General features: G+C 41.7%; 2 protein-coding genes across 2 annotated transcripts; both read right to left on the bottom strand.

The window, feature by feature from the left end:
* Positions 1–27,856, bottom strand: LOC124142387 (C-C chemokine receptor type 1-like). The gene is made up of 2 exons (XM_046510826.2): positions 27,746–27,856; positions 1–4,565 (listed from the first exon to the last, which is right to left on the bottom strand). Exon 2 carries the CDS (start codon positions 3,406–3,408, stop codon positions 2,254–2,256), a length of 1,155 nt encoding a protein of 384 aa, XP_046366782.2. The 5' UTR covers positions 3,409–4,565; positions 27,746–27,856; the 3' UTR covers positions 1–2,253.
* LOC124142442 (extensin-like) lies at positions 26,129–27,794 on the bottom strand. The gene is made up of 2 exons (XM_046510905.2): positions 27,746–27,794; positions 26,129–26,736 (listed from the first exon to the last, which is right to left on the bottom strand). The coding sequence occupies exons 1-2, from the start codon at positions 27,792–27,794 to the stop codon at positions 26,129–26,131; spliced, it is 657 nt and encodes a 218-aa protein (XP_046366861.2).
* Positions 27,857–27,925: the final 69 nt, after the last annotated feature.

Genomic DNA, 27,925 nt, shown 5'->3' with positions numbered 1-27,925 from the left:
GTTCATGAACAATTCATATGTTCTTTAAGGCCACATTAAAATATACTTTTTTGTCAGAATGGTCATAAAAGGGTAAAGAAAAGGTTTCTACGTAACATACATCATCACTGCATATTAATGAACATACACATGTTTGCCGAACACCTGGCGTCGTCACTGGTTGTTTAGTGATTCCTTCATATTACGTTAACTTTTGCGCCCCATGGAAAATGTATGGGCAAATATTCGAGCCTGATTATTTTCTGACGTGGACGTTTTGATATATTTAAACATGATCAAACCGATCATTGCTGTTGTGCCACACATCACAATACACAACAGTTTACCTTAATGCACACCTTAAGGGTTTACATAGACACAACATGAACACGAGACAAAATGGATCACTACAATCAAAATGTTGCAGCTTCCGAACTATGAATGAATGCATTCATTATAAGGTGAAGTGCGTGGTTCTATCATTTTGTTGATTCATCACATAACAGCGATACGCGATCAATCGATGATAGTTCATAGAATTATGCAAGTAGTTTCAGACTTGGCATTCTAACGGTGCACGTGCACTCCCGATATACCATGATCCACCGGGACATGATTGTCTTTAGCCTCATACCGGCCAGCCTTGATTGACGAAAAAGGGATATAAAAAGTTACAATTTCCTTTATAATTATTAACTTTGGATGGTTGATGTCAAAAGTATCGCATCTAACATCACATGAAAATTATTGCTTGTTTGATCTGCAAACCTAATATAAGGTATTAAGAGTTAAATATACATAGATAATCCAAACACATTGCTGGCGAAATACATTCAAAAATGCAAACATTTGACACAACAAAGAAGCGGTCATTAATACAACTTATACCGATAATAGAGAGTTATTAGTCAACACAGTACATTCCATATAATATCACTGAACAGTTTCAACGGTTTTTAAAATAATTCAATAGGAAAATATAATATTTCTAGATTTGATAATAAAGTGTTATAAGTATAATATAAGGTATTAAGAGTTAAATTTACATAGATAATCCAAACACGTTGCTGGCGAAATACAATTAAAAAATGCAAAACATTTGACACAACAAAGAAGCGGTCATTATTACAACTTATACCGATAATAGAGAGTTATTAATCAACACAGTACATTCCATATAATATCACTGAACAGTTTCAACGGTTTTTAAAATAATTCAATAGGAAAATATAATATTTCTAGATTTGATAATAAAGTGTTATAAGTGTAATATAAGGTATTAAGAGTTAAATATACATAGATAATCCAAACACATTGCTGGCGAAATACATTCAAAAATTCAAAACATTTGATATAACAAAGAAGCGGTCATTAATACAACTTATACCGATAATAGAGAGTTATAAGTCAACACAGTACATTCCATATAATATCACTGAACAGTTTCAACGGTTTTCAAAATAATTCAATAGGAAAATATAATATTTCTAGATTTGATAATAAAGTGTTCGCTATGACCTGATTTCGTTGTTGACGTATATAAGACATACTGACAATAATAATTTAAACCTAATATTGAAACAAGACGGGAATATATCATGTTTTGAATAACTTCATTTTACCTCGCAATAACGCCATTGTTTCACCAGACTAGTTTGGACGTTATAAACATAATGATAAATATATTATTCAATATGATAATACAGACCGTATTATACTATCTCTTGTTCACAGACCCATACAATAACATTAGACTAACAACATATTGTTTTCCCCTCTTATTTCAGTGGCTGGTGGGGTAGCCTAGTGGTTGACGTGTTCGTTAGTCACGCCGAAGGTCCGGCTTCGATTCCCCACATTGGTACTTTGTCTGAAGCCCATTTCTTGGGTGCCTCGCTGTGATTTTGCTGGAATATTGCTAAATGCCGCGAAAAAACATACTCGATGCCTTTTTTATTTATTTTCAGTCTACCGCTGTTCGAAGTTGTATGTGTGTGCCTTGGCACTGGACAGGATGAGTTTTCGAACGAACCCGTTACGAGAGTACTTCTAGAAATAGAATACTGGTGAAAGTATTTCGGACAAGGCCTAGAAATATTCAGTGGTTGCCAAAGTTTAAGGAAGAGAAAATATGTTTTTGACGTTATAACGAGGTTATCTATAAACGGCATGTTTGTAGAGGCATGGTTAAATGGCATTTCCATGTCCCTTGTTAAAACAATCGTAATACCACTATATATAGTTTCATTACTTTTCGTATAGTTTTTCGTGTCTTCATACATGAAGAGTATTTGGACTGGTTCCATTTTCGTTACCACCATTGCACATGTTGCCTCCGCCCCCGTTGCCGCTTGCGCCAGCCTCTCTTTGACTGTTCCGCAGCATTGTCATGGAATTGCTAGGACGGACTCTATTTCGACGCTGAAACAGATCCTTTAATGTGTTCCTGAAGCGAGAACCACTGATGCAATATAATAGAAAGTTAATTGAATTGTTCGTATACTGAAGCATGTTTGCGATTGCCCAAACAAGGGACAAAACTGCTTCTTGGCGTGGTGTAAGATCGTCCAACCAGTAGGGTTCCCCAATGAGATACACGCTGATGGGCGTGGTACACACGAAGAATACTAAGTTCAGAACCAGAAGCATTATCGTCATGGAGGACGTCTTCTTGTCTTGATACCGCTTTTGTTCTGATGTTATTGTCGAAACCACGGGATTTATTCGCCGAGCATTCCTTCTCCTGGTCAGAATTTTTTGGATGATGGAGATGTTTGCAATGATGAGGACGATCAGTGGTATAAGAGAAAACACGCACAGGTCAATCCATGGCCAGACCTGAAACTCGAATTGTTCGTAACCATTCCAAAGTGATACACAGCGCTCGATGGTTCTTTCGCCATCTGTCGTCGTCTGCACATCACCAAGACCGTACAAGTAGTGCGAGTTGAGCGCCAACAACAACACAGCAATGACTGCAATGTTGACCAGTGCTGTACATCGTGTATAGTATTGTTTCACTGTGTATGGAAACATCACAGACACACATCTCTCGATGGTGACTGAGACGAGAAGCCAGACTGACATGTCGAGGGTGAAGTACACCAACCAGATGTGGATCTTGCAGGACATCTCGCTGATGACCCGGACGTCCAGTTCGATGACCACACGCAGCCATTGCCGCATCAGACCAGTATAGAGGACCAACATATCCATAACAGACAAGGCAGTGAGGTAGATGGACACCGTTGACTCTCGCATGGGCTTCCTGTTGAGGACTACAATGGACATCATGTTACCGATTGTGCCGAAGAATATTAGAATGGGTGGGAAGATGGACCACACCAGTCTACTAGCCTTGTATTCGGGATACTGGGTGTAGTCTTCGGTCGGTGCTGATGTGATCGTGGCGTCAGCTGTCGTGGTCATTGTCGCTGGCGTGTCTGCTTGGTTTCAAATGGTGTGCAAGATCAGCCCTTATCATAAAATGTTCCGGAAATGTCACAGTGCAGGTAGACACATGTCATGGGGCTCCAATAGACGTCATCAAATAGATTTCAGGTTATATTGTGTTCGTCCGATTCAGAAAACCTGATATGATATTGATAATTCTCAGCCACTTGAATGATTGGCCTCGTTATTCTGACAATGGGGAACAGATTCCCCAAGGATCAATCGCAATCAACGTTCCACAATTTCCGGCATAAGGCAGTTTCAGCATAATGGTGCTCATTACCCAAGCACATGGGGTATCTCAGCGCTCTTCATTTTGGAAGAGGTTAGATAACTGTCAGTCAAACCTTCGATCTCACTGTCCATTACTTGTTCGAGAAAGTAGTTGACACATGAATAGGACTCTCTCACTTTGTATAACCGTAAAGACGTGCCGGCATGCCAATATTCCATAGCGAATACTTTCTTTAACCAAAACTGATAGAGGTAGCACGCTCGCCGTCGCAGACGATATATGGCACCTCTCTGAATAGTCAAGTTTAATGCTACTAGCGTTTTAAGGTGTAATGCGCTTGATTTAGGAGTTTTGTCAGAAAGATGATATAACCCATCGAAAAAGAGACATTACGAGATATAACGAGAAACGGTTGCCAGGATGTCAATTCAGACATGCTGTTTCTGTAGCAGTGAAGTTCTCGTGTGCAACCGTGTAGTTGAGAAATATATTTGTTGATTGAATACTGTGACAAAATAACTCAAAACTGTCTACACATTGCTACAAATAGCATTGTTTAGGTGTAAACACCTTCTCTAATTTCGAGTCTAATGGAAAGGATATCGACTTGATATTTATCTCCAGGCTAGCGAGACTGGTCCAGGCGCCCTGATTGCAGGACAATCAATTCCTTGGTGAACTAATGAGCGTCACATGAGAGGTAACTCAGCTCTCATGAGTAATGTTATTAAATAGTCTGTCAAAACAACAATGCCACTTGCATTATGGATACCACATTGTGTCCGAGCATGTGATTAGCGCTGTCTTGGAAGGGGCGTGGTTACTTAACTTCCTTCTTCAGAATCCTGACGTCATTGGTTGTTAGGGTCTCGTGTCCCATGTCTTAGCAATGCTGGATCTGAAAACGATATAGATCAGTGTTTTCAAAAAGTAGATTGGTTGCGTATTGCAAGTTTTACATTTAACACTTCCGGTTTTTATCCTGGAACCCATATGTTCGGACGTTACTCTCTCCGTGACTAGTGTGAGTGAGTGAGTTGGGTTTTACGCCGCTTTTAACAGTATTCCAGTCACATCACGGCGTGTCAGCTTAATGTGGGAGGAAAGCCCGAAGTGATGCAGGTCTCAGACGTTTACCACTTTGGTGAAACCCACGAGCACGGGTATGGTACTGACAAACCTAGAAACATAATCGGGGCGAACCGGGATTGGAACCCACAATCATAGGTTTCTGGCAACACTTCAATTATATCACGGCGTGTCAGCTTAATGTGGAAAGAAATCCCGTGATGAAAGTCAGAGACGTTTACCACTTCGGTGAATCCCAAGAGCACAATTATGGTGCTGGCAAACCTAGAAGCATAATCAGGGCGAACTGGGATTCGAACCGATCATATGTTTCTGGCGTGCCCAAGGGACACAACTCAGCACAGCGAATGGTGGAGCCTTATACGACAGGGCCACCCATGATAATAATATGAAAATAATTGCATTGAGTTTCGATTGACGAGCAATTTATGCTATTTATTACTTTAATGTCCACTTCTGTCGATAACAAATGTTTCAAAGCTATAAATCTTAGCTTGACGAATACGTTAGCCATACCGCCTGTTCGAGGTCATGCCATGTTAGGTCGTACCGTGGTTTATATTTGTAATTACGTTCAATATTGGGTACCTCGCCTATTCATATCCAGTTGTCTTTAACGTCGCAATTTGCTGTGTATACGTGCTTCCCTTATACGGTCTTATGATCGTAGGCGGCACGAGTGGCCCTGTCGTCTAAGGCGCCGCGATTCGTTGTGCAGAGTTGCGTCCCTTGGGCACGCCAGAAACCTACGGTTGTGGGTTCGAATTCCGGTTCGCCCCAATTATGTTTCTAGGTTTGTCAGCCCCATACCTGTGCCCGTGGGTTTCACCAAAGTGGTAAACGTCAGAGGCCAGCATCACTTGGGGCTTTCCTCCCACATTAAGCTCACACGCCGGGATATAACTGGAATACTGACTGTTAAAAGCGGCGTTAAACACAACTCACTCACTCACTCACTCACTCTTATGATCGTAAGTTCGAATTCGCTCCATTTATTATCCTTGATTTGTGAATACAGTACCCATGGTGCATCAGTGCGGTTAACTTGTACGACCTGCATCACTTTGGGCTTTCCTCCAACGTTATGAACATTTGTTTGTTTGTTTGTTTGTTTGTTTGCAAGATACCAGCTATATGACTGGTGTGTAAAAGTAATTATTTCTTGACAAGACAATCCTGTGATTGACATCATGAGCATCGATCTACGCAATTCAGAAACGATGACATACATCAACCAAGTCAGCGAGCCTGACCTCCAGATCCTTTTGGCTGCTTTTACGGTTGGTAGGGTCACACTAGGCCAGTCACAGTAAGCTGAAGAGCAATGATGTAACTGAAATACTGTTGAGCCCAACTCACTCACTCACTCATTCACTCATACCTGAACAAACTCAATATATAAAAAATACCAAGAATCGAGACTTGCGTCATTTGGAGACAATGACGTGACCTAGGAGGACACTTGCTACAACGATTAATGACATTATAAAACAGTGGTTATACCTAAATATTCATATTCCAACCAGCCCTGCGATATTTAAGTGTTATGTGATGGCATAATATACTTTCGATAGTTGTAGGGTTTTTTCTACAGTTCATTCTCATTCGAATACGTCATCAGTTTGTCAAGCCATAGAATATTAAAATATCCCTTTCAAAATTGAGTTGAGTCTATTAATGGTAACGATCGAGCTCGTTTTAAGAGCTGCTTATCCCACAACGAGGTGTTAGATTTTACCGTCACTATTTTTGTTTACACATTTTGTTGGTCAAAATTGGTAGTTAAAACCAAAACTATATCGTGTGCAGAAAGGGAATTTCATGACGTGTTTAAGTCACCTGTTACTTTAGCTCTTCTAGCCTTTGGTTATAGGTCGATGGCTTCCTTTACATTACGTTAGCTAACCATGAGTCATCCTATTTAGAGCAGCACATGTATCAGAGTGTGATATATCAGTCGACACAGTCTTGGTCAACTTATCGTGTGTGGCCAGAATCCAGATAATCTTAAAACGTTGTTTGTAATCTCAGTGGGGCGGTCGGGTAGCCTAGTGGTTAAAGCGTTCGCTCGTCACGCCGAAGACCCGGGTTCGATTCCCGACATGGGTACAATGTGTGAAGCCCATTTCTGGTGTCCCCCCGCCGTGTTATTGCTGGAACATTGCTAAAAGCGGCGTTAACCCAAACTCACTCACTGTAATCCCAGAGGCCGAGATGAGACAGGTGATAAAACTAATTATCACTCACTTCTCGTTCACGTTTAAAATCTGAGCGAAGTTAAGCTGCTCAGGGTTCGGGGTAGTTGTGTAATGATTGCATAGAAAGATCAGTTCGTTATAATTACGGTCAGCAGGTACAGCCGTGCTATAACTGCAAGATAAATGCATGTTCCACGCAGGTAAGGACACATTAGAATATCTTGTTTCTGGTCAATGTAACATTTTAATTTTATTTTTTTATTTCGATTTCCTAGCCACTATACCTAATGAAAACAGTGATATAAAGATGTAATATCTTTTTGTGGCATTTGTAAAGAAAATATATCAGGAACAGCATTGTTGGTACCCACGACGGGTTAAATCAAACTGTGCAATGTGGAAAATAACCTTCGGATGAAGATGTTTTTAAGGAACAGTCGGTTAAAAATAGTTTTTTGTGTGTGACTTGGTTCATTAATGATACAGTTAACGGAGTTCATCTTCTCATATTAGCACTGATGTCGATCTCTCTTTTTTTGTCTTCTGGGAATGACAAATTATACAGTTACAAAAAAATTAATGCCAAGTTGCTACACACAGTATTCAGTGCCCTGGTAATGCCATGAGGGGACCTTTTTAACCTCTTGAGGAAACATAAGCTGTGACTGTGACAAAGATGAAATATTTACCTTATGCTTGTAAATGTGTTTTGCAGGTGAACATTGACTTGCCTTTGCATGTGTTTCTGACAGGTGACACCGGTGGGGCTGGAAACGTTCATCATTACGCGATCACATGGTATCATCACTATTGGATAGTGAAGCAGATGAAAACATATACTGGTGAGGTAACGTATCAAAACAAATTAACTGAGTCTTGCAAATATTTTTTGCAGGTGAACATTGACTTGCCTTTGCATGTGTTTCTGACAGGTGACACCGATTGGACTGGATACGTTCATCATTACGCAAATACATGGTATCATCACTATTGGATAGTGAAGCAATAACACATGTTTTTGATATAGTCGGAATCGGACCAAAGACACAACTTTTACCCGATATATTTGTATGATTATGGCAAGGGTTTTTGTCGCTTATATCATCAACACTATCAATGTACAAAGATAACATTGTAACGGGGATTAACCTGTGTAAACATATCATCATGGCCATGCATTAACTTGCTTAGGCTTACTCGATATTCACCTGACGAAGGGACAAGAAGTAGCCTTTAGCCACAACGTTGTCTTGACTTCATGTTCTTTCAACGTCTAAATGATTATATAAGAGAGCTACGCGATAAGTCGCAAAGAACAATGAAGAACAAAGCGTGGTGTATTTCACGCTTCGTGCCTCATGGTTTATTCTCTCTGTAGTGTTTTATTGCACGATAAACAACTCCAACTCGTCGTTTTTTCTTAAACAAAGGCATGGATTTTTTTCACATATTGGCCATACCTTCCTGTTAGTGGATGGTGCTTGATGTTCTCGCAGCTGTATACATCTCCCCATATTCAGCATGAATGCTGACGGCAATGTAAGCTAGTCCTATCATGTGTCATTGTGGATTCGGGCTGATCATGTTTTCAGCACGAAATGAAAATAAAATTTCTGGATCGTGACAATAACGGTTGACAGTGATGATAAGAATCTCATTCAGATGATGTATAAATATATAAATAACCTAACAAAATGAGTTATATCATTATTCGAGACCGGAATGAGCTCCGTGGCTATCAACTATCTTTTAAAAACATTATTAGGTTCTCAAAACACAATGATGAGAGAATAGCCCCAGGCTATAAGTGGACATTTGACTCAAAAGTAGAACCAGTTTGTTTTCATCAGCTCTCGCCCTTATTGTATAGTGCATAGGAAACAGTGCAGGCCATCCCTGGAGAGAATATGCTACTTTACGTTTGATAGGGATATTGTTATATTTATCTTTCCATGATACAAAATTAATTCTCAGAATATGACATGTGTATACTTAAATATGTCTGACATATCTGATTATCTATATCAAAAGCTGAGTAGTATATATATCCCAAGTACCGAGTCTTGTAAAGGCAACTGATGTGTGGATCAGATGGTCAAAATGGCAGCTAATCAGGAATATGGCTATAGTTGCGCAGTCGGAGGCATGTTTCAGCCTTACAGGTTTTTTCCAGCTTTAAAATAGGTTGTCCTTTTCTCTAACGGATTTTTAGTTTCATGATTTTTTGCTTTTTTTTTTTGCTTCTTTATTGTTGTCTTTTTGGGTAGTGAAGATGGGGGAATGGCAAAGCACTGTATTGATATTATGAAACAGATCTAAAATATTTACATCGCGTAAGGAGCATCAAAAAGAAGCACGGAATATTAAGGGAGTTTAAAGGCGCGTGAATATGGAAATTTGTGGAGGGGCTCATAGACACCTCATCAATTCTTCACGGATATGTACACTCGTACACCCGTTACCCGCTTTGCTGTGTATCCGAATCTAACGACGGCCTGTTTCGAAAGATGGGGAAAAAACATTTCGATCACAAACGGCAAAGTTTCATCGTTTGACATCGTGTGCAACACGTGCTGTGACCTTATGGTATCTTCTCCACACTTTGCAGCAATCACGGCTCTGCATCTCCTCGGCGCTGACTGGATAAGTGTACCAGTTCTGTCCCGCAGAATTCTGCGCCATTCTGCTTGTAACGCGTTGGCCAGTTGTGGGAGTGTCTGCGGCGTGTTCTGACGTTGACGTACACGTCGATCGAGTTCACCCTAGAGGTGTTCAATTGGGTTGAGATCTGGAGATCTCGACGGCCAGGGCAAGACGTTGATGTTGGAAGTATAAAGGTAGTCTACCGTGACACTACCGCCACCGAATTTGTCGAATTCACGTACACAATATGGGGCAGAACGCTAATTTCGACGACGATAAACACGTTGTCTTCCATCTCCCTTTAAGGTATGGCACCAACGCAAGCGTTGCTTTTGATGGATCTGTTGCAAAACCGGGTTAATAACTGGTCTTCTGGGTCGGATTTCAGCCGAAGATGGTTCCTGACAGTCTGATCCGATATCCTTCTTAAAACAGGGATGAGTCTCGGCATTTTCGAACTTGAAAAATGTCGCAATTGAATGACAAATTATTGGCTTATGCTTGCCTTTTTATAGCCACTACCACGAGTTACGAATGTCATAACTTGCACGTGCATTTTGCTTTACTATTTTCCTCCGTGATATTTTTGAACAAGTGTGAAAACAATGCTGTTTAAGACATTGCAAATCGACAATGGCTGCGTTTTGACGCACCGTTTGTCGAATATCAGGCCACCAACATTTTCCAATATTTTTGTGTGGTCAGGTTCAATGAACTACATACTACCTGTGCGTTTCCTTTTTTTGAAGAGTGTACTCCGTGCACGTGGGTGGGAGTCGTGGTTGATTTTGACATTTCAGTGAAAGGTTGTTGAGTAGCTCTAAACCATAAATAGTTGATTTTCATTATCCGCAGTAAGAAGGAAGGTATCGACGCTTGTTTTAATGCAGTGTTTGTGATCAGATTGAGAATGCGAATCGTCTACAGCGTGATGAACGGCTAACGAGAGGTAGCCAATATGTTCAAAGTGTCTCAATCCATGATTTTCAGACTTTAGGTTTCTGGTTTCTGCTGACCCAAAATGTAAATGATCGACCTCGCAAAGGGCGCCCTATGTCAAAATCACAAGTCCAGGATCAATTAATCAGAAACCGGGCCTTAAGAAGTGTACCAATCAAATCGTTTTTCACTTGCACCAAGCCACCGTGGTTCCAGGTACTGACCGGAACAGTAAAATGGGCACACCAATGATCACGTGCAATGTTTTCGGATGAGTCCAGATACACTATAGACATTCAGCATGACAATGGACATGTCTGGATACGTCCTAACGAACGCCATGCGAACTTCAACGTGAGGCAACATGACAGATTTGATGTGGGTCTGTAATGATATGGGGCGGGATCACTATAACTGCCAGAACGCCACTGCATATTGTCCATGGAAGGGTCACTGGATGGTACTACCGAGACAACATACTGGAGGTATATACTGGTACGGGTTTGCGCCCGTACATTATCCGCCAGCGTGGCCTATTGATTGTCATGTTACGCTTAGACTTCCCATGATCTTAGCCATCCGTTACCGTCACTCGATACCTCTTTGTATTTCGGTAATCATCTGTTATTTTCACCTACTTTTTGTGGAGAGAACAGAATTTAGAGCATTTATTATATACGTTAGTGCTTGTATGACAATCAAATATTTAAAAATAATATTGTTTAAAGGTCCAATCATAAGTATTTGTTTTATCATATATGGAAGGGGTTGGTCTTATTGTCAGTGTCCGCTTTTCATGCCGAAAACCAGGGTTCGATTCCGCAAAATAGGTACAATGGTTTAAGACCAGTCTTGGTATTCCTATTCCTAAGTATAGGCTAGGGTCATGCTTAAAGTGGCGTAAAATCAAACTCGCTCACTCACTCTTTCAATAACAATCGGGCTGATAGTCAGAATTAAAGAAAAATGAAATCGCAGGTTACTTAGAAGTGATCTATTAACAATAATATCTGTAGGACGAAATAATGACAAGTGAATGGGTGACTTCCTACACTGAAATTAGACGAAAGGACTGTTGTTAAAAAATATGTTTCAACCACAATTGTTGAAATCTTGTTATAATTTTTATGACCTTGAATAGCAAAAAATAACCAAACAGATATATCACTTGTCTTAAATTGCGGTCTTTTAATAAAATATTTGCGTGTTGTTACTTTTATGAGATTTTTCTGTTAATGTACAAGTGGACATTCAACTGGACATTTTGCTGTCTACCATGCATCCCTAGACCCGGGTCGGGTGGGTACTGTACAGGACCCGGGTACCCAAAGGACTACCCGGACCCTTGGTTAGTCACGTTATATACTGAACCAAATTAAAAACTTCACAATCCTAAAATCCTGTTTATGATTTACAGACGACTCTACAGCAAACGGGTACCACCGCTGATCGCCCTCGGCCAGGTCGACCACGTGTGACGTCACATGCAGAGGATCGTCAGATTGTCTTACGTCACCTCCGTAACCGATTTTTTACGGCTACATCAACCAGAAATGAACTGTTTAGGGGTAGACTGAGTGCGCAAACTGTTCGAAACCGTCTGAGAACTGCTCACCTTCAAGCACGACGGCCATACTGCGGGCCGATTCTGACTCAATTACACAGACGTCAACGTCAATTGTGGGCACAGCGACACTTACGATGGACTCAGTGGAATTGGAATCAGTCTTCAGTGATGAATCCCGATTAAATCTTCGATTTGCTGATGGTAGGGCGCGGGTGTGGAGGCGCCGTCATGAACGTTACGCCCAATGTTGTGTACAAGAAGTTGACAAATTTTGAGGCGGAAGTGTCATGGTGTGGGGTGCTTTCTGTGGCAATGCACGTTCCAGGCTTCTTGTCAACCTCAACGCTGCTGCTTACCGCGACCAGGTACTGGCACCAGAACTTCTGCCTTTTATGGCAGCACATGGACCCGGTTTGATCTTCCAACACGACAATGCCAGACCCCACCCCACACAGCAATTTTGACAAGGAATTTCCTTCAGAATGCGGGAGTCAACGTCATGGACTGGCCGTCAAGGTCTCCCGACCTCAATCCCATCGAACACGTCTGGGATGCTCTTCTCCAGAACCAACCACAGAATTTGCAAGATCTTGGCACCAATTTGCAGCAACAATGGCGTCGTCTTCCCAATCATGTGTTCACAAGCATCACAAGGTCCATGCGGAGGCGTTTGTGTGGCAGTTGTCAACGCACATGGTGGCCATACACGCTACTGAACTTGTGTTCCATCAGATTCTCGTGCTTGGGACTTGTGATTTAAACTGTTGATGATATTACCGAATACCGTAGGTGCTTGGAACAAATTATGGTTACCACCGTTATCTTAAATCCTTTTGGACATTAATGATTAAAAATTACCTTCTCTGATACATTTGTCCGTTGTATATCATATATGGGATTACTTTTAAAAATGTGAAGTTTTTAATTTGACTCAGTATACATTGTTTAATGACAAAAAGTATCTGGAACTCTATGGTTACACTACAAGTCACTAATGTTCGCATTTCTTTCTGACTATGCACCCATTCCTTCTGACCTTTCATATGGTTGAATAAAGATAAAACTTAAGTCAACTTCAGTGTATACATGACCAGATTGTTTATTACATGTATTTAAATACATTTTACCAAGGCTATGGAAAACAAAATGCCCAATCGGACATTTTGTACGTATCTCTCGAGACCTACAGTGGGAAGGGTCGGGTAATAGAGCGGTGGGTACCCGTGTCGTAAATTCGGACTCGTCCCAGCCCTAATGTACAGTGGAGTTCAATGCGGCACACGTGTCAATAGAATTGTTAAAAACGCCAACCGACACAGTAGTCGAGAATATGATTGATCATACCAAAGAGAACCGTCAAGCATCCATTGCTATGTGTAATAGAGAACCTGTGTGTTTTGGTTCGTGACATATGGCCTAGCCTGGAATGTTAGTATCATAGTGTTGTTTTTTGTGGAGCAAATGCATAAAAATAATAAAATAATAAAAACGAAACACCTCCCATAACCATAAGAAATATCTGCTAGAGAAGTTAGTCCATTGAACGATATCGGTTCGGTTTAAACATAATTTTGTTTTAACTGAAAATTGGGATCGGTAAACAAGACAACGTTTATTTGAAAACATCTCCCTACCTAGAAATCAGGTAACAAAGATGGTCAAGGTGTTTACAAAATATACTCAACAACAAAAGTTCTTGTGACACCAATATTTTAGTGTATTTTTCACATTTGGTGTTTATGGCAACGTTGGCAACAGACGAATGCAGTCAGAGACCATCCTCGGAGCGGCAGGCCACGCGTAACCAATAATCGACAAGACAACTGGATTCGAACAACACACCTACGAAAGTAGGGGGAAGTGCGCATGCGTGAGTAATACAGGTCGGCGTTTCTGGTTGCGGGCAAGATTTGTGAATATTAGTATTATACACAAAGTTTGACGTTATACAGAACATACAAACACAAAATGGGTGTACCGATTGACATTTGGCGAGCAAGAATTGGCACCTTCACCCAACCTAGTGGTGTGAAACAGATAGGCAAAGTTTTGCCTTACTCCCCGTCTTCAAAATGGACGCCACTGATTGACCTGTCCTACCGCATGGTAATCTGTACAACGTTATTGCTGACTATATGGTCTTCAGGTCTTACGGTTACATCATGGTTAAAGTGTATTTATCCCACATTGATTGCCCTGTCTTACCGCATGGTAATCTGTACAACGTTATTGCTGACTATATGGTCTTCAGGTCTTACGGTTACATCATGGTTAAAGTGTATTTATCCCACATTGATTCCGCCACCATCTTTCTGTGATGCTTTAGAAGCTGTTTGTGTCAGGAAAATGTCTGGATCTGTTGTAAGTCCTTTGTTTACATACAACGAAATCAGGAGCCACATCCGCAACCAACTATGTGGAAGGTCATGTGATGATGTATTTGTGCGAACTACTCAACTATATACAGACAAACCCTTAGCAGACAGAAGTTTAACTCAACATGGAGAATCATCTTGCGATACCTTTTCTTCACTCCACGTCAATGACAACTTGAACTTGACCCAGATGTGTCTAAAATGTCTTGTGCAGATGCTGTTGTTGTGTTCTGGGATAGAACCTAATCCTGGTCCTGAGACAAGAACAAACAGTGGGGCTAAACAAGGAAAGTCAACATCAACAGGTATGACAGATATTGATAAATCTGACTTTGAAAGACTGCTGTCTGAAATAAAGTTGGTTTCAACTAAAGTTGATAAAGTTCAGACTGATTTGTCTTCCAAACTACCAACGATGACTGCAACGCTAACTTCACTTGCAACAACGGTTAGTGATTTGAACTCAAAATGTGGTCATTTGGAGAAACAAAATACATCCTTGAGAAAAGAAGTGGAAACACTCACTACGAAACTGGACTACCTCGAAAATCAAAGTCGACGAAACAATCTCTTGTTCCACGGTATACCGAAAGTTAAACAGCAAGAAACCTGGAAAGATTGTGAAGACTGTGTGCGAGAAATTCTGAAAAACACTATGGAGATTGATACTGATGTGGTTATTGAAAGAGCTCATCGTGTTAACTGGGGTAAATCAATTATTGTCAAATTTCTGGATTTTAATGTAAAATCAGCTGTACTTGGCAAATCAAAACTCTTGAAAGACACTGGCTATTCGGTATCCGAGGACTTTTCCTATGCTGTCCGACAGAAACGCAAACACCTCAAAGTGCTGATGGATGACGCTAGAGAACGTGGTGAGAGGTGTCGGTTGCGATTTGATAAACTTATATTTGAAAACGGGAAAACTATGACATAGGATCTGGAAACAAACTCCCCTGTACAGCTCGCCAAAACACAACCGCGTGCACACGCGCTGACCGAGAGGCGGGAAGACGACACACTGAACCATACTGCTGAGAGCTAGAAGGATGGCCGGGATCCGCGTGGATGTCTTTCGTTCATGTCATGGAATGTACAAGGTTTGAGGAATAAATTTAATAACTCTAGCTTTGTCAGTTTTTGCGAAAATAATGATTTATTTGCATATCTGGAAACCTGGAAAAGTTGTTCAAAGGAAAACTTAGAAAGCTCGTTTGAACAGTACTGAGTGTATTTGAACAAGCGTGACTACAACAATAGAGGCGGCGTGGCTGTCTTAGTGAGGAAAACATTAACTAATGTGATAAAACACGTGAACACTTCATTTAGTGACTGTATATTTCTTGTGTTAGATTCAAGTTTCCTTGATGTTCAGAAGGATATTCTTGTGTGCTTTGTTTACATTCACCCTGATAATAGCTCTTTGGTGACAGATACCCGAGGACTCAAAGGTATTGATTATTTAGAGTACTGTTTACTAGAAATGCTAAGAGATTACCCAGACGTTCATGTTATGATGGCAGGAGACTTTAACGCACGCATTGGTTTACTGCCTGACTATATATTATGTGATGACGATATTGATTACATTCCATGTTTACGTGACATGAACTATGAAAGTGACGTCTTCTCAATTCTAAGGAAATCGAGAGACGCTTACGTTAATGATTTTGGAAAACAGCTTATCGCTTTCTGTTGCACATACGGGATTCACTTTCTAAATGGGCGTTTTACCGGCGATGCACATGGATCATTCACGTGTTTTGCAAACACTGGGGCCAGCGTTGTCGACTATATTGTTGCTTCAACTGATTTATTTTATTCATTATCAGACTTTACTGTTCAGACACGTACTGAATCAGACCATTTCCCAGTTACTTGTAGTCTTAAGTGTAGACCTAATGTGATAAAACCTGCAGATCAAATAGAAAAAAGTGTTTCAATACCGAAATATATATGGCGCTCTCAGAACGTTGAACTTTTTTGTGTATCTTTGAAAGACAGATTACTTGAGATGCCAGTTGGAGATATATCTCAGTGTTCTACATCTTCTCAAAAAGCTGAACATTTGACATCTATAATTCAAGAGTGTGCTGAGGACAGTGGGATGACTGTAAGCAACAGTCGTAACACTAACATTAGCAGGTGTGCTTCTTCGCCGTGGTTTGATGCAGAATGTGAAAATATGAAACGCTACAAATACAAACAGTTAGACATGTTTAGAATTAGTGGAGATATAGATACTTTAAAGAACTTTCATGTTGTCCGCAATAGATTCAGAGAAATATGCCGGCAAAAAAAGGATGTATTTGAAGAATCTGCTATTGTAAATATTCTTAACTCCTGTAATGATTAGAGAAATTCAAAAACATTTTGGTCCAAACTGAAATTTCACCTACGGAAGCCACCCGTAACAGCACCCAGTATTGGTGTTTCTCAGTGGATTGATTACTTTAAAACTGTTTTGAATATTACTGATAATGTAACTGATGTGGATTTTGTTGCGTTCTGCAAAGCTGTTATTACAGAGCATCCAGTAAACAGCATGAATTGTCATGTGTGTAACGATGAGGATGTTGACAGTTTGTTAAATCAAGATATAACGGCTAAAGAGGTTTCAGAAGCCATAGATTCCCTCAAATATGGTAAAGCAGCTGGTCCTGATGGTATTTTACCAGAGATGATAAAGGATGGCAGTGATGTTTTAATTCCACATCTTCTAGTTCTTTTTAACAACATTCTATGCAGAGGTAGTTTTCCAGATCAATGGTCTAAAAGTATTATCTTCCCTCTCCATAAAAAAGGTAATGTTCATGTTGTTAACAATTATAGAGGCATTTCCTTGATGGATATTTGTGGTAAGGTTTTTACCCAGGTTTTGAATAATAGATTAAAGCATTTTGTTAAGTTATATGATAAGCTCCCGGAATGTCAGGCTGGCTTCCGAAAAGGATATTCCACAGTGGATAACATGTTTATTCTTCAATCATTAGTGCAGAAATATTTGTCTAAGTCAAAAGGAAGATTTTACTGTATGTTTATAGACTTTCAGAAAGCTTTCAACTCTATTAACAGGGATCTTCTTTGGTTTGTTCTGCATTCAAAAGGAATTCATGGGAAACTATTTACTATCATACAGGACATTTATTTCTAAAACTCTCGCTTGTGTTAAAATTTCAAAGAGTAGCATCTCAGATTATTTTAACACTCTCAGTGGTGTGCGACAAGGGTGCGTTTTAAGTCCTCTTTTGTTTTCGTTATTCATAAACCAGTTGGAAGAGGACATCCAGCAGTGTGGTGGTAGAGGGATATTTGTACACGAGGATTTACTGGAATTGGTTCTTTTATATGCGGATGACTTGTGTATTTTTGCAAAAACAGTTCTTGAACTACAGAAGAAGATTGATGTTTTACACAAATTTTGTAACAAATGGGGTCTAAAAGTTAACATGGATAAAACTGATATCTTAGTTTTTCGTAATGGTGGTAAGTTAAGGAACTACGAGAAATGGAAACTGGGGCGTATGCCTGTCAAGGTTTCTACATATTACAGTTATTTGGGTATTATATTTTCAAACAGGCTGTGTTGGTCGAAAACAGTTCAGACATTAATTTTGAAAGCAAGTAAAGCTTTAATTCCTATAAAACAGCTTAGTTATAAACTTCGAAATATCGCTCCCAAAGTGTTGTTTAAAATGTTCGATTCTCAGATTAAACCTATTATTTTATATGGTTCAGAGATTTGGGGGGTTCATAAATGGTTGTTTCTCGAACGTTTCCAAGCAAAGTTTTGTAAATTTGTTTTGGGTAGCGGTTCCAAATCTACAAATGTTGCAGTGCTCGGAGAGTGTGGTCGATACGGTATTTATATTGATTCTTACACAAGATGTTTAAGATACTGGTTTAAGCTTCTTAATATGTCTCAAGAGAGATTTCCAAAACGGGTTTATGATACGTTAGTTAGGTTTGATGCCGTTGGTAGGAATACATGGGTTTCGGCTATTAAGAATATGTTATATTCTCATGGCTTCGGACATGTGTGGGAATTTCAAGGTGCTGGTAATCCTGAATATTTTATAAGTGAGTTTAGACTGAGGGTTAAGGACTGTCATGCACAAACATGGTATTCTGAATTGTCTGGATGCTCGAAATTAGAACTGTATTCATTATTTAAGACATCATTATCACTTGAACCGTATCTATTAAATGTATTATCAAAAGAAAAGCGACGTATGCTTACCCTTTTACGTATTGGAGAACTGGGAATTATGCATAACACAGGAAGGAGGGATGGCATCGATAAGACACTCCGGTTTTGTCCATTGTGCAAGTTAAGGGCAGTTGAAAATGAAATTCATTTCATTCTTGTTTGCCCCATTTATGAAGATATTCGCTCAAAATATTTCCCATATTTAGACTTCATTACTGGTAATAATCGTAAAGACACACTGGTTAGAATGTTAGAACTTAGCCAATTATGTTGAAAATGCTATCTGTCTTCGTTCTTCTTACCTGTAAATATTATTTCATGCAGCACTTGATGTGAAACTAATTTGTATATATACTAGCCACTTAAAGAAACTGTGCACGGAGAAAATATATTCTGGATTGAAATACAACACAGCAAGAACAAAATGATGCAGACGCTGTAGCAGCTGAATGATCGGACCATAAGAAAATGTCAACGGGACCTGAACAACATCTGTTACGATGACGTCAGAAGATCAAAATGGAGTAGGGGGTCAAACGACAAAGTCACAAAGTCAATAACGGGTATGACCACCCTGTGCGTGAATCACAGCAGTGCATCGGCGACGCATGGAGTCCACCAAATGGGCATGGAAGGCCTGGGGAATGGCCTGCCATATCCTCCTCAAATCCTGTGCCAAGTCACGGACGTTATCTGGAGGATGTGGAAGACGACACATGCTCTATTGGGGAGAGATCTGGAGAAATTGCAGGCCATGGCAGTAACATGACATTGTTATGGTGAAGGAAATCCATTGCGACCCTAGCCGTGTGAGGACGAGCGTTGTCCTGTTGATTGTCAATCCCGGGCCATGACGTTGCAGGAAAGGAATGACCACAGGCCTCAGAATCTGATCTCTGTAGCCAACACCGGTGAGATTGCCCTGAACAACCACCAAAGGGGTTCGGTGCCGTGCTGTTATCCCACCCCAAATCATCACAGAGCCACCTCCAAAACGATTCCTCTCCACAATACAGTTGCGTGCATAACGTTCTCCCAAACGCCGGTAGACACGTTGGCGCCCGTCACTGTGGGAAATGTTGAACCTCGATTCATCTGTAAAGACAACATTTCTCCACCATATTCGAGGTTGGCGAACATGATTTCGACACCATCTTAGACGGTTGACTCGATGACGGTGTGTCAGGATGGGACGTATGGCAGGGCGTCGTGGTCGAATCCCGTACTGACGTAAACGATTCCTGACAGTATTGGGATGGATACGGCGCAGTCCAGGAATTGTCTGGGACGTCGTTACTGCCGTTTGGAACCTGTGTCGGAGATGTGTAACTCGAATCCATCTGTCCTGTCTTGGTGTCGTTACTCGGGGACGTCCTGAACGTGGGTGGTCGGCAACGTCATTTGTGTTCTGATTATGCCTCGCCAATGCCGATATCGTGTTACGATGGCATTGGAAATGTGTTGCCACCTGTTGTTGCCTCATTCCCGCTCGGATCATTCCAATGGCTTCACGACGCTGTGCAGCTGTCAATCGTGGCATGATTTGCTTGTGATATGCTTGTGTCTGCGCCTGAGAAGTTTTGAATTTTTGAATGGCCACAGATCATGCTTTCCAAAGTGAAAGCGAATTTTGAGTTGCACATGCTGTGTACAGCTGCAGTCCATAGGCCCCCATCAATGACGTCATATCGCATGGCACGTGCATGAGCGTTTAAATGTCTCCAATAATTGCTGTGTTCAAACCTATCTTTCATAAATGGACGGTGTGCCCTTATATCTATATTTTCTCCGTGCACAGTTTCTTTATGTGGCTAGTATATATGTACGTGGGCCTGAGGCCTTATTATCGAATAAACTGATTGACTACGAAATCGATTCCAGCCAGCAACAGTGACTGCAAGAAGCATCCCTGGCCTTCGACGAATATCTTCACAAACCGTACGTTGCCGCCTCAGATGTGCAGGGATTGTCGCCAGAAGGACAGGAAACCACCGTCAAGCACGTCTACAGTGGTACAGACAGCGTCTACGCTGGACGGCCATACAGTGGGGACAAGTTCTATTCACTGACGAGTCTCGTTTTCACCTCAGCCACAGCATTGGACGGATTCGAGTGTACCGACGTCGGGGTGAACGTTACGTCAATCATCGTGTCATGGAAGAAGATCGGTTCGGGAGCGGCAGCGTTATGGTATGGGGTGGGATTACAGCAAGACAGAGGACCCGTTTGATAGTGGTAGAGGGAAATCTCAATGGACAGCGCTACCGCGACGAGATCATCGGCCCTGTTGTCCTACCGTTTTTGCGTCGTCAAGGCCCCGCCATTACCTTTCAACATGACAACGCCCGGCCTCATATTGCTCGACTTGTTCAGAATTCTCTTCAACAAAACAACGTGAATGTCATCCCCTGGCCGGCTCGCTCCCCTGATCTCTCACCAATCGAGCACATGTGGGATGAGATGGATCGGCGCCTTCGACGTCAACCACGTGTTCCACAGACGCTCCAGGAACTTCGAAACATGCTACAGCAGATATGGACAGATATCCCACAGGACTTTGTGCGACGCCTGGTCCATTCCATGAGACGAAGATGTGTTGCTTGCATCGCAACCAGAGGTGGACGGACACACACGCTATTGATTTGTAAATTGATATTTTGGCATGTTCATGGTTTGTTTTTTTATGAAATCACGCATTTTCTGAAGTCAGTGTGGCAAATTAAACCATTTGAACACTTACAGGAGTCTTTTATCTGTTGCAAACCGAAATTGTTTCAGATTTGGTAAAAAACATAACTTTTTATTAAATCTTATTCAATGTCACAGGAACTTTTGTTGTTCAGTATATTTACACAAAAATACCTTGGTGGTCAGTTATCAAGCATGGTCAGCAGTGTCCGGTATTGATAATCAGAATTATGGGGTTATTCGTAATATAAAGTACTACATAATGTTCACAAGATACATATGTATTGTATGTGAGAGTTTGGTGTATACTCTTAAAAAAACCAAACGCAAAGCCAGATTTGTGTGAGGTAGGAAAATACATTTATACGAGGAAACGTACAAAATATTGAGCCAAAATGTTGTGGGAGAACACTTGGTGATTGTAGTAATCTCAGTTATCGGTACATAGGAAAAGTCCAAGGTGAAGATCAGCTACCATCAATAACGCGTATGTCCCCCGTTGGAATCGATAGCGGCCTGACATCTCCTGCCCATGGAAGAGACGAGTATGCGAATCACATCCTGGAGAATGGTAGCCCACTCGGCCTGCAATGCAAAAGCCAACTGCTGCAACGTCTGGGGTTGTGATTGACGTCGGCGTAGGCGTCTATCAAATTCATCCGACAGGTGCTCTATCGGGTTCAAATCTGGGGATCTGGAGGGCCAGGGGGGAACATCAACGTTGTTGTTGTGTAGACAGGCTCTTGTGATCCGTGCTGTATGCGGTCGAGCGTTGTCCTGCTGGAATACACCGTTGCTCTTGGCTGCAATTGGGAGGACGTGTGGTTGGAGAATTTCGTTGATGTATCGTTGAGACGTAAGATTGCCCTGGATATGGACCATATATATATATATATATAAGAGAGAGAGAGAGATAGCCGCCCACATCATAACGCTACCCTCACCAAACCTGTCCACTTTCTGTACGCAGTTTCCGGTGTAACGTTCTCCCCGACGTCTGGACCCGTGCTCTTCCATCCCCTCGACGGAGGAGAAATCTTGATTCGTCGCTGAACCAGACATCTCTCGATCGCAGTTGAGGCCATACGATGTGTTGACGACACCAATGCAGTTGTTGTTGACGATGTTGTCGACTCAATATTACGCGTCGAACAGGACGTCTTGCTCGTAGACCTGCTGCTCTTAAACGGTTTCGTACGGTCTGGTCGGAGATTCTGCGCAGTCTGGGTATTTGAGATGCGGTTGAGGTGTCTGTGGTCGTTTTTTCACGTAGATGGCGCAGTCGAATGTAGCGATCTTAGGCGGGGGTGGTTACTCTTGGTCGTCCCGACCTTGGCCGATCACGTGTTGACCCACGCTGTTGAAACCGATCCCATAGCCTTGTGATGGTGCTGGGCGCTACGTTGAAAATTCTGACTACAGCTGATCGGGATTCCCCTGCCTGCAAGCGGCCTATGGCGTTGTTTCTTTGCACTTCTGTTAATCTTGGCATGTTGTTGTACTGTCACTGTTCAATTGACGCAGATGCCAGGCAATCAAAAACCCTGCACTTTAATACCGTTCATAGTGCTGCTGCACGTGCAGTTCGTGCAGCTCCATGGCCCTTTTGTTAATGCACTGGATGCGTTTTTCCGAATCGTACGTGTTTCCCGACTAATGTGTGTTTGTTTGGTGTTTAACGCCGCACTCAGCAATATTCCAGCTATATGACGGCGGTCTGTAAATAATCGAGTCTGGACCAGACAATCCATTGATTGACGTTATGAGCATCGATCCACGCAATTCGGATACGATGACATGCATCAACCAAGTCAGCGAGCCTAACCACCCGATCCCGTTAGTCGCCTTTTACGACAAGCATAGTCGCATTTTACAGCAAGCATGGGTTGCTGAAGACCTATTCTACCCCGGGTCTTCACGGGTCTTCTGGTTTGCATGTCCCTGTTGTGATCATTTTGATCCGGGAAATTTGTCATTGACAGTATAACACATTAAACCTTTTCATTTTGCACCTCTTGGTCCACTAAGTTTGCTTTATTGGCCAAAAATATCCGTTTTGCGTTTCTTTTTTTTGAAGAGTATATTATTTAAGTTTATATCTACCAGAATTTTTTTATGAAAGGTTGTAGGTGACAATGGTTTCAGATTTGTTTCTGTGTACAATTTGTTATGGTGTGTGTCCCGTGTGGCACCACATATTGTTCTTGGAGCATCCCAGTGTCACTTCTTGATCTTTAGTACAATTACTTTACTACAATAATCGAATATTGATAAGATGAATTATTTATACATAATTTCAAGACTTTTCCTAGAGAGGCGGTATTTTAAAATTCTAAAACAGTTTATCACTGAACTGACCTTTAATACAATTATACTATCTATATGAGAATGCCAGTGGATATCACACTGGAGAACTACGCCTAAATGATTATGCATTTCAACTTCTTTTACAATGATTGCATCCATTAGGAGATTTGGTTCATTTAATGGTACCGTCTTGTGGGAGAATTAAATACTTTCGGGATTTTTTTTCAGGGTTAAACTGCACTTGCCACGTTTAAGCCCAGTTAGAGATTTCGATCAGATCATTGTTTAACGCTGAGGCTGCTGTGTCTGGGTTTTCGACAACAACATCGATTTCGGCTTTTATGTCATATATCATGCTATATGTCATAAGTATGTGCTTATGGATCACTACCACTTAGTGATGATACCAGGTGTTCGCGGTAAGGTTAGCGTATCCTGCCCCACCGGTGGCACCCGACATGAACACAGGCAGAGTCAATTGTTCATTTGAAAAAGTACGGGAACATATGGTACAAGTCAAACTAGGGAATTGCAGTTAATATTGGAATGTTGTTGAACTGTCACTGTTCGATTGACGCAGATGCCAGGCAATCAAAAACCCTGCACTTTAATACCGTTCATAGTGCTGCTGCACATGCAGTTCGTGTAGCTCCATGGCCCTTTTGTTAATGCACTGGATGCGTTTTTCCGAATCGTACGTGTTTCCCGACTAATGTGTGCTTGTTTGTTGTTTAACGCCGCACTCAGCAATATTCCAGCTAAATGACGGCGGTCTGTAAATAATCGAGTCTGGACCAGACAATCCAGTGATTGACGTTATGAGCATCGATCCACGCAATTGGGATACGATGACATGCATCAACCAAGTCAGCGAGCCTGACCACCCGATCCCGTTAGTCGCCTCTTGCGACAAGAATTGTCGTCTTTTTCGGCAAGCGTGGGTTGCTGAAGACCTATTCTACCCCGGATCTTCACGGGTCTTCTGGTTTGCATGTCCCTGTTGTGATCATTTTGATCCGGGAAATTTGTCATTGACAGTATAACACATTAAACCTTTTCATTTTGTACCTCTTTGTCCACTAAGTTTGCTTTTATGGCCAAAAATATCCGTTTTGCGTTTCTTTTTTTGAAGAGTATATTATTTAAGTTGATATCTACCAGAATTTTTGATGAAAGTATGGACAGATAGAAGAATTTCTTGATTTGCTTCAGATGATAGGCCTTCACATCCGTAAAGTACTGTATTTATATCATATCCTTTTATATAATATAATAAGTTGCTTCTAATTAGTTCAGTATTGCAGCAAACAAAGAAGTAGTGTAGCGGGTCTTCATAGTGGTGACCACGGGAACAACCTGGGCTGTCAGTTATGCATCTATCGAATTTATGGCCGTTTAGGTCACTACATCCGAGTCTGAGGCGGCAGTAGATAATTTGACAGAATCTGGTTCCAAAATCTATATTAAAGAAATGTTTGTAATTGTTATTGTATCATAATACATTTCGAAAATTTGAGTAAGAGCCAGTCGATTTAATTTCTTCATAATTTTGTGAAGGTAGGTATAAAGGATGTTGAGTAGTGTTCAGTCTTACATCTAATTATTTGGATGTCTGAGGAGTTTTTAAAGGCTGTAATCACTGCGAGCGTTTGGTTGCAGAGATAAGCTGATGCTAAATTGTTTGCCATTTTGTAGAACAAAGATAAAGGTTGATTTTGACAGGTTGTAAGAGACAATGGTTTCAGATTTGTTATTGTGTACAATTAGTTATGGCTTGTGTCATATATCATGCTATATGTCATAAGTATGTGCTTAGGGATCACTACCACATAGTGGTGATACCAGGTGATCGCGGTAAGGTGAGTCTACATAGCCAGTCGTATAATACCCACGGGTTGTGCCGAATGTGATGTGCCCGGTATTGTTGGGTATAGTCTATCGAGCATATATGTACCTGGTAAGATCGATTTATTCCACGGACATACAGGGTGAGACAAGATCGCTTCTCTCAGTCCTGGTTCTGGGATCCGCGTCATCGTTTTAGCCCGATTGCTGTTATGAATGTGCCAGTTGCCTTCTGTTTGACACATTGAGGATAGTTTGATTACCCTTTCACTCAACTGGTTAGGTTGGACAAACATTGACATGGCCTGTAAGTAAACACACACTGGGGCCGGGAGACGTAATCCTGCTACCACTCGCACATTAATTACAGCATCTCCCTGGAGTCGGCTCTGCAAGAGTTCTTACAGTCATATAGGGTAGCACAGCAATGTCATATACCCATTCAGTTGTTTCAACAAGGTCGTCTTTCGAGGATGCAGGAAGGGAACACGTTTTTTGTGCAAAAGTATAAAAAACATTTAACTAAATTATTTGTTTGGTGATATGCTTTTGTACATATGACTATCAAACGCAAATTGATTCGCGATTTATTCCCATGCATTATCTCGCATGTTGTATATTACGTGCACCATCCACCCCTTGATTAAAATTTGATTGGGCGGTGGAAAGAGGGGTTCGCGTGGAGAGAGATGGGTGACCCTGGGAGGGGGGAGGGGTTGGGGAGAGACGGGTGTCCCTGGGAGGGGGGAAGGTGGGAGGGGGTGGGGAGAGACGGGTGTCCCTGGGAGGGGGGAAGGTGGGAGGGGGTGGGGAGAGACGGGTGTCCCTGGGAGGGGGGAAGGTGGGAGGGGGTGGGGAGAGACGGGTGTCCCTGGGAGTGGGGAAGGTGGGAGGGGGTGGGGTGAGACGGGTGACCCTTGAATGTGGGGTGGGGAGATTGGATTGGGTGGGGAGAGATTGGTGACCCTGGGAGGTGGGAAGTTGGGATGGGGTGGGGAGAGACGGGTCGCGGTGGAAAGAGGGGGTTGGGGTGGAGAGATATGGGTGACCCTGGGAAGGGGGGATGGGGTAGGGAGAGATGGGTGACCCTGGGATGTGGGGTGGGGAGATTGGATGGGCTGGGGAGAGATGGGTGACCCTGGGAGGGGGGAAGGTGGGGAGAGATGAGTGGCCCTGGGAGGGGTTATAGGGGCACTTATGACACTTTGCTAAAAAAAACAATCTATCAAAAAGCTGCAATAATATTTGAACTGTTTTTATACATAAGTTAGAGAATATATGGATGTCAACTTCTTATTATGAAAGCATATATATGTACATGTAAGGACAACAAAATTAATAAGATAACAAAAGGTGGAAAAAAACAAAGGGTAGAAACTAACAAGGGAAGCCAACAGATGATTGGCGCTGACTGGTGATTAACAATAAACAATGGAAAACCTATCAGCGCCAATCATGTTATGTTTCTTTGTTGTTTAACGCCGCTTTGAGCAATATTCCGGCGGTCTGTAAATAACTGAGTCTGGACCAGACAATCCAGCGATTGCTGTTATGAGCATCGACCCACGCAATTGGGATACGATGACATGCATCAAGCAAGTCAGAGAGTCTGACCACCCGATCCCGCTAGTCGCCTCTTGCGACAAGAATTGTCGTCTTTTTCGGCAAGCGTGGGTTGCTGAAAATCTATTCTACCCCGCTTCTTCACGGGTACTGTCTGTCTTTGACCTTATAGGTGATCTATATGGACTTGATCCGATGATGTATTTAGAAAGAATCAACAAGCAATAGTTTATTGGTTCTAGTTATCAATACAGCATCGCCAATGGTGTAGTTGTACGGGGCGGTCGGGTAGCCCAGTGGTTAAAGCGTTCGCTCGTCACGCCGAAGACCCGGGTTCGATTCCCGACATGGGTACAATGTGTGAAGCCCATTTCTGGTGTCCCCCGTCGTGATATTGCTGGAATATTGCTAAAAGCGGCGTAAAACCATACTCACTCACTCACTATGGTTGTACAGAACAGAACAGTGCCATGCTACAACACTGCACTTCCATACGACTGCAACCTGTTATTTGTCAAATAACTTATTAAAATGGTAATTAGGAACAACAACCACTTCACCTGTGTCAATGTTGACAAATACATGAACCATTCACCCTACTAATAAATATCCTACCTTGAGAAAAGTTCTTGTGCATAAAACAAAGCAACGTACCTGACAGAGTCTGCTCCGTTGGCTGTTCAAACAGGAAAGACGGGGACATCGCCACCCATCACTTGCATTGTCCTCCTCTATTGCAGGCGGCTGCTACAGAAGAGGTTCGCAGTTACCGACGTTATAACTCATCTATTAACCTGTCAGGTGAGACAGACGGTCGATAACGCTACCTGTACA

This window comes from Haliotis rufescens, unplaced genomic scaffold (assembly GCF_023055435.1).
Source record: "Haliotis rufescens isolate VD_foot unplaced genomic scaffold, xgHalRufe1.0.p SCAF_1, whole genome shotgun sequence".
NCBI lineage: Eukaryota > Metazoa > Mollusca > Gastropoda > Lepetellida > Haliotidae > Haliotis > Haliotis rufescens.
This window is presented reverse-complemented; position numbering and strand designations above follow the sequence as displayed.

Excerpts from the sequence above, each read along its gene's own strand:
- LOC124142442 (XM_046510905.2), bottom strand. The coding sequence starts at position 27,794 with ATGTCCCCGTCTTTCCTGTTTGAACAGCCAACGGAGCAGACTCTGTCA. Across the intron at positions 26,737-27,745 it reads AACGGAGCAGACTCTGTCAG|CAAAGTGTCATAAGTGCCCC; the intron begins GTACGTTGCTTT and ends TGTTTTTTTTAG.
- LOC124142387 (XM_046510826.2), bottom strand. The coding sequence starts at position 3,408 with ATGACCACGACAGCTGACGCCACGATCACATCAGCACCGACCGAAGAC.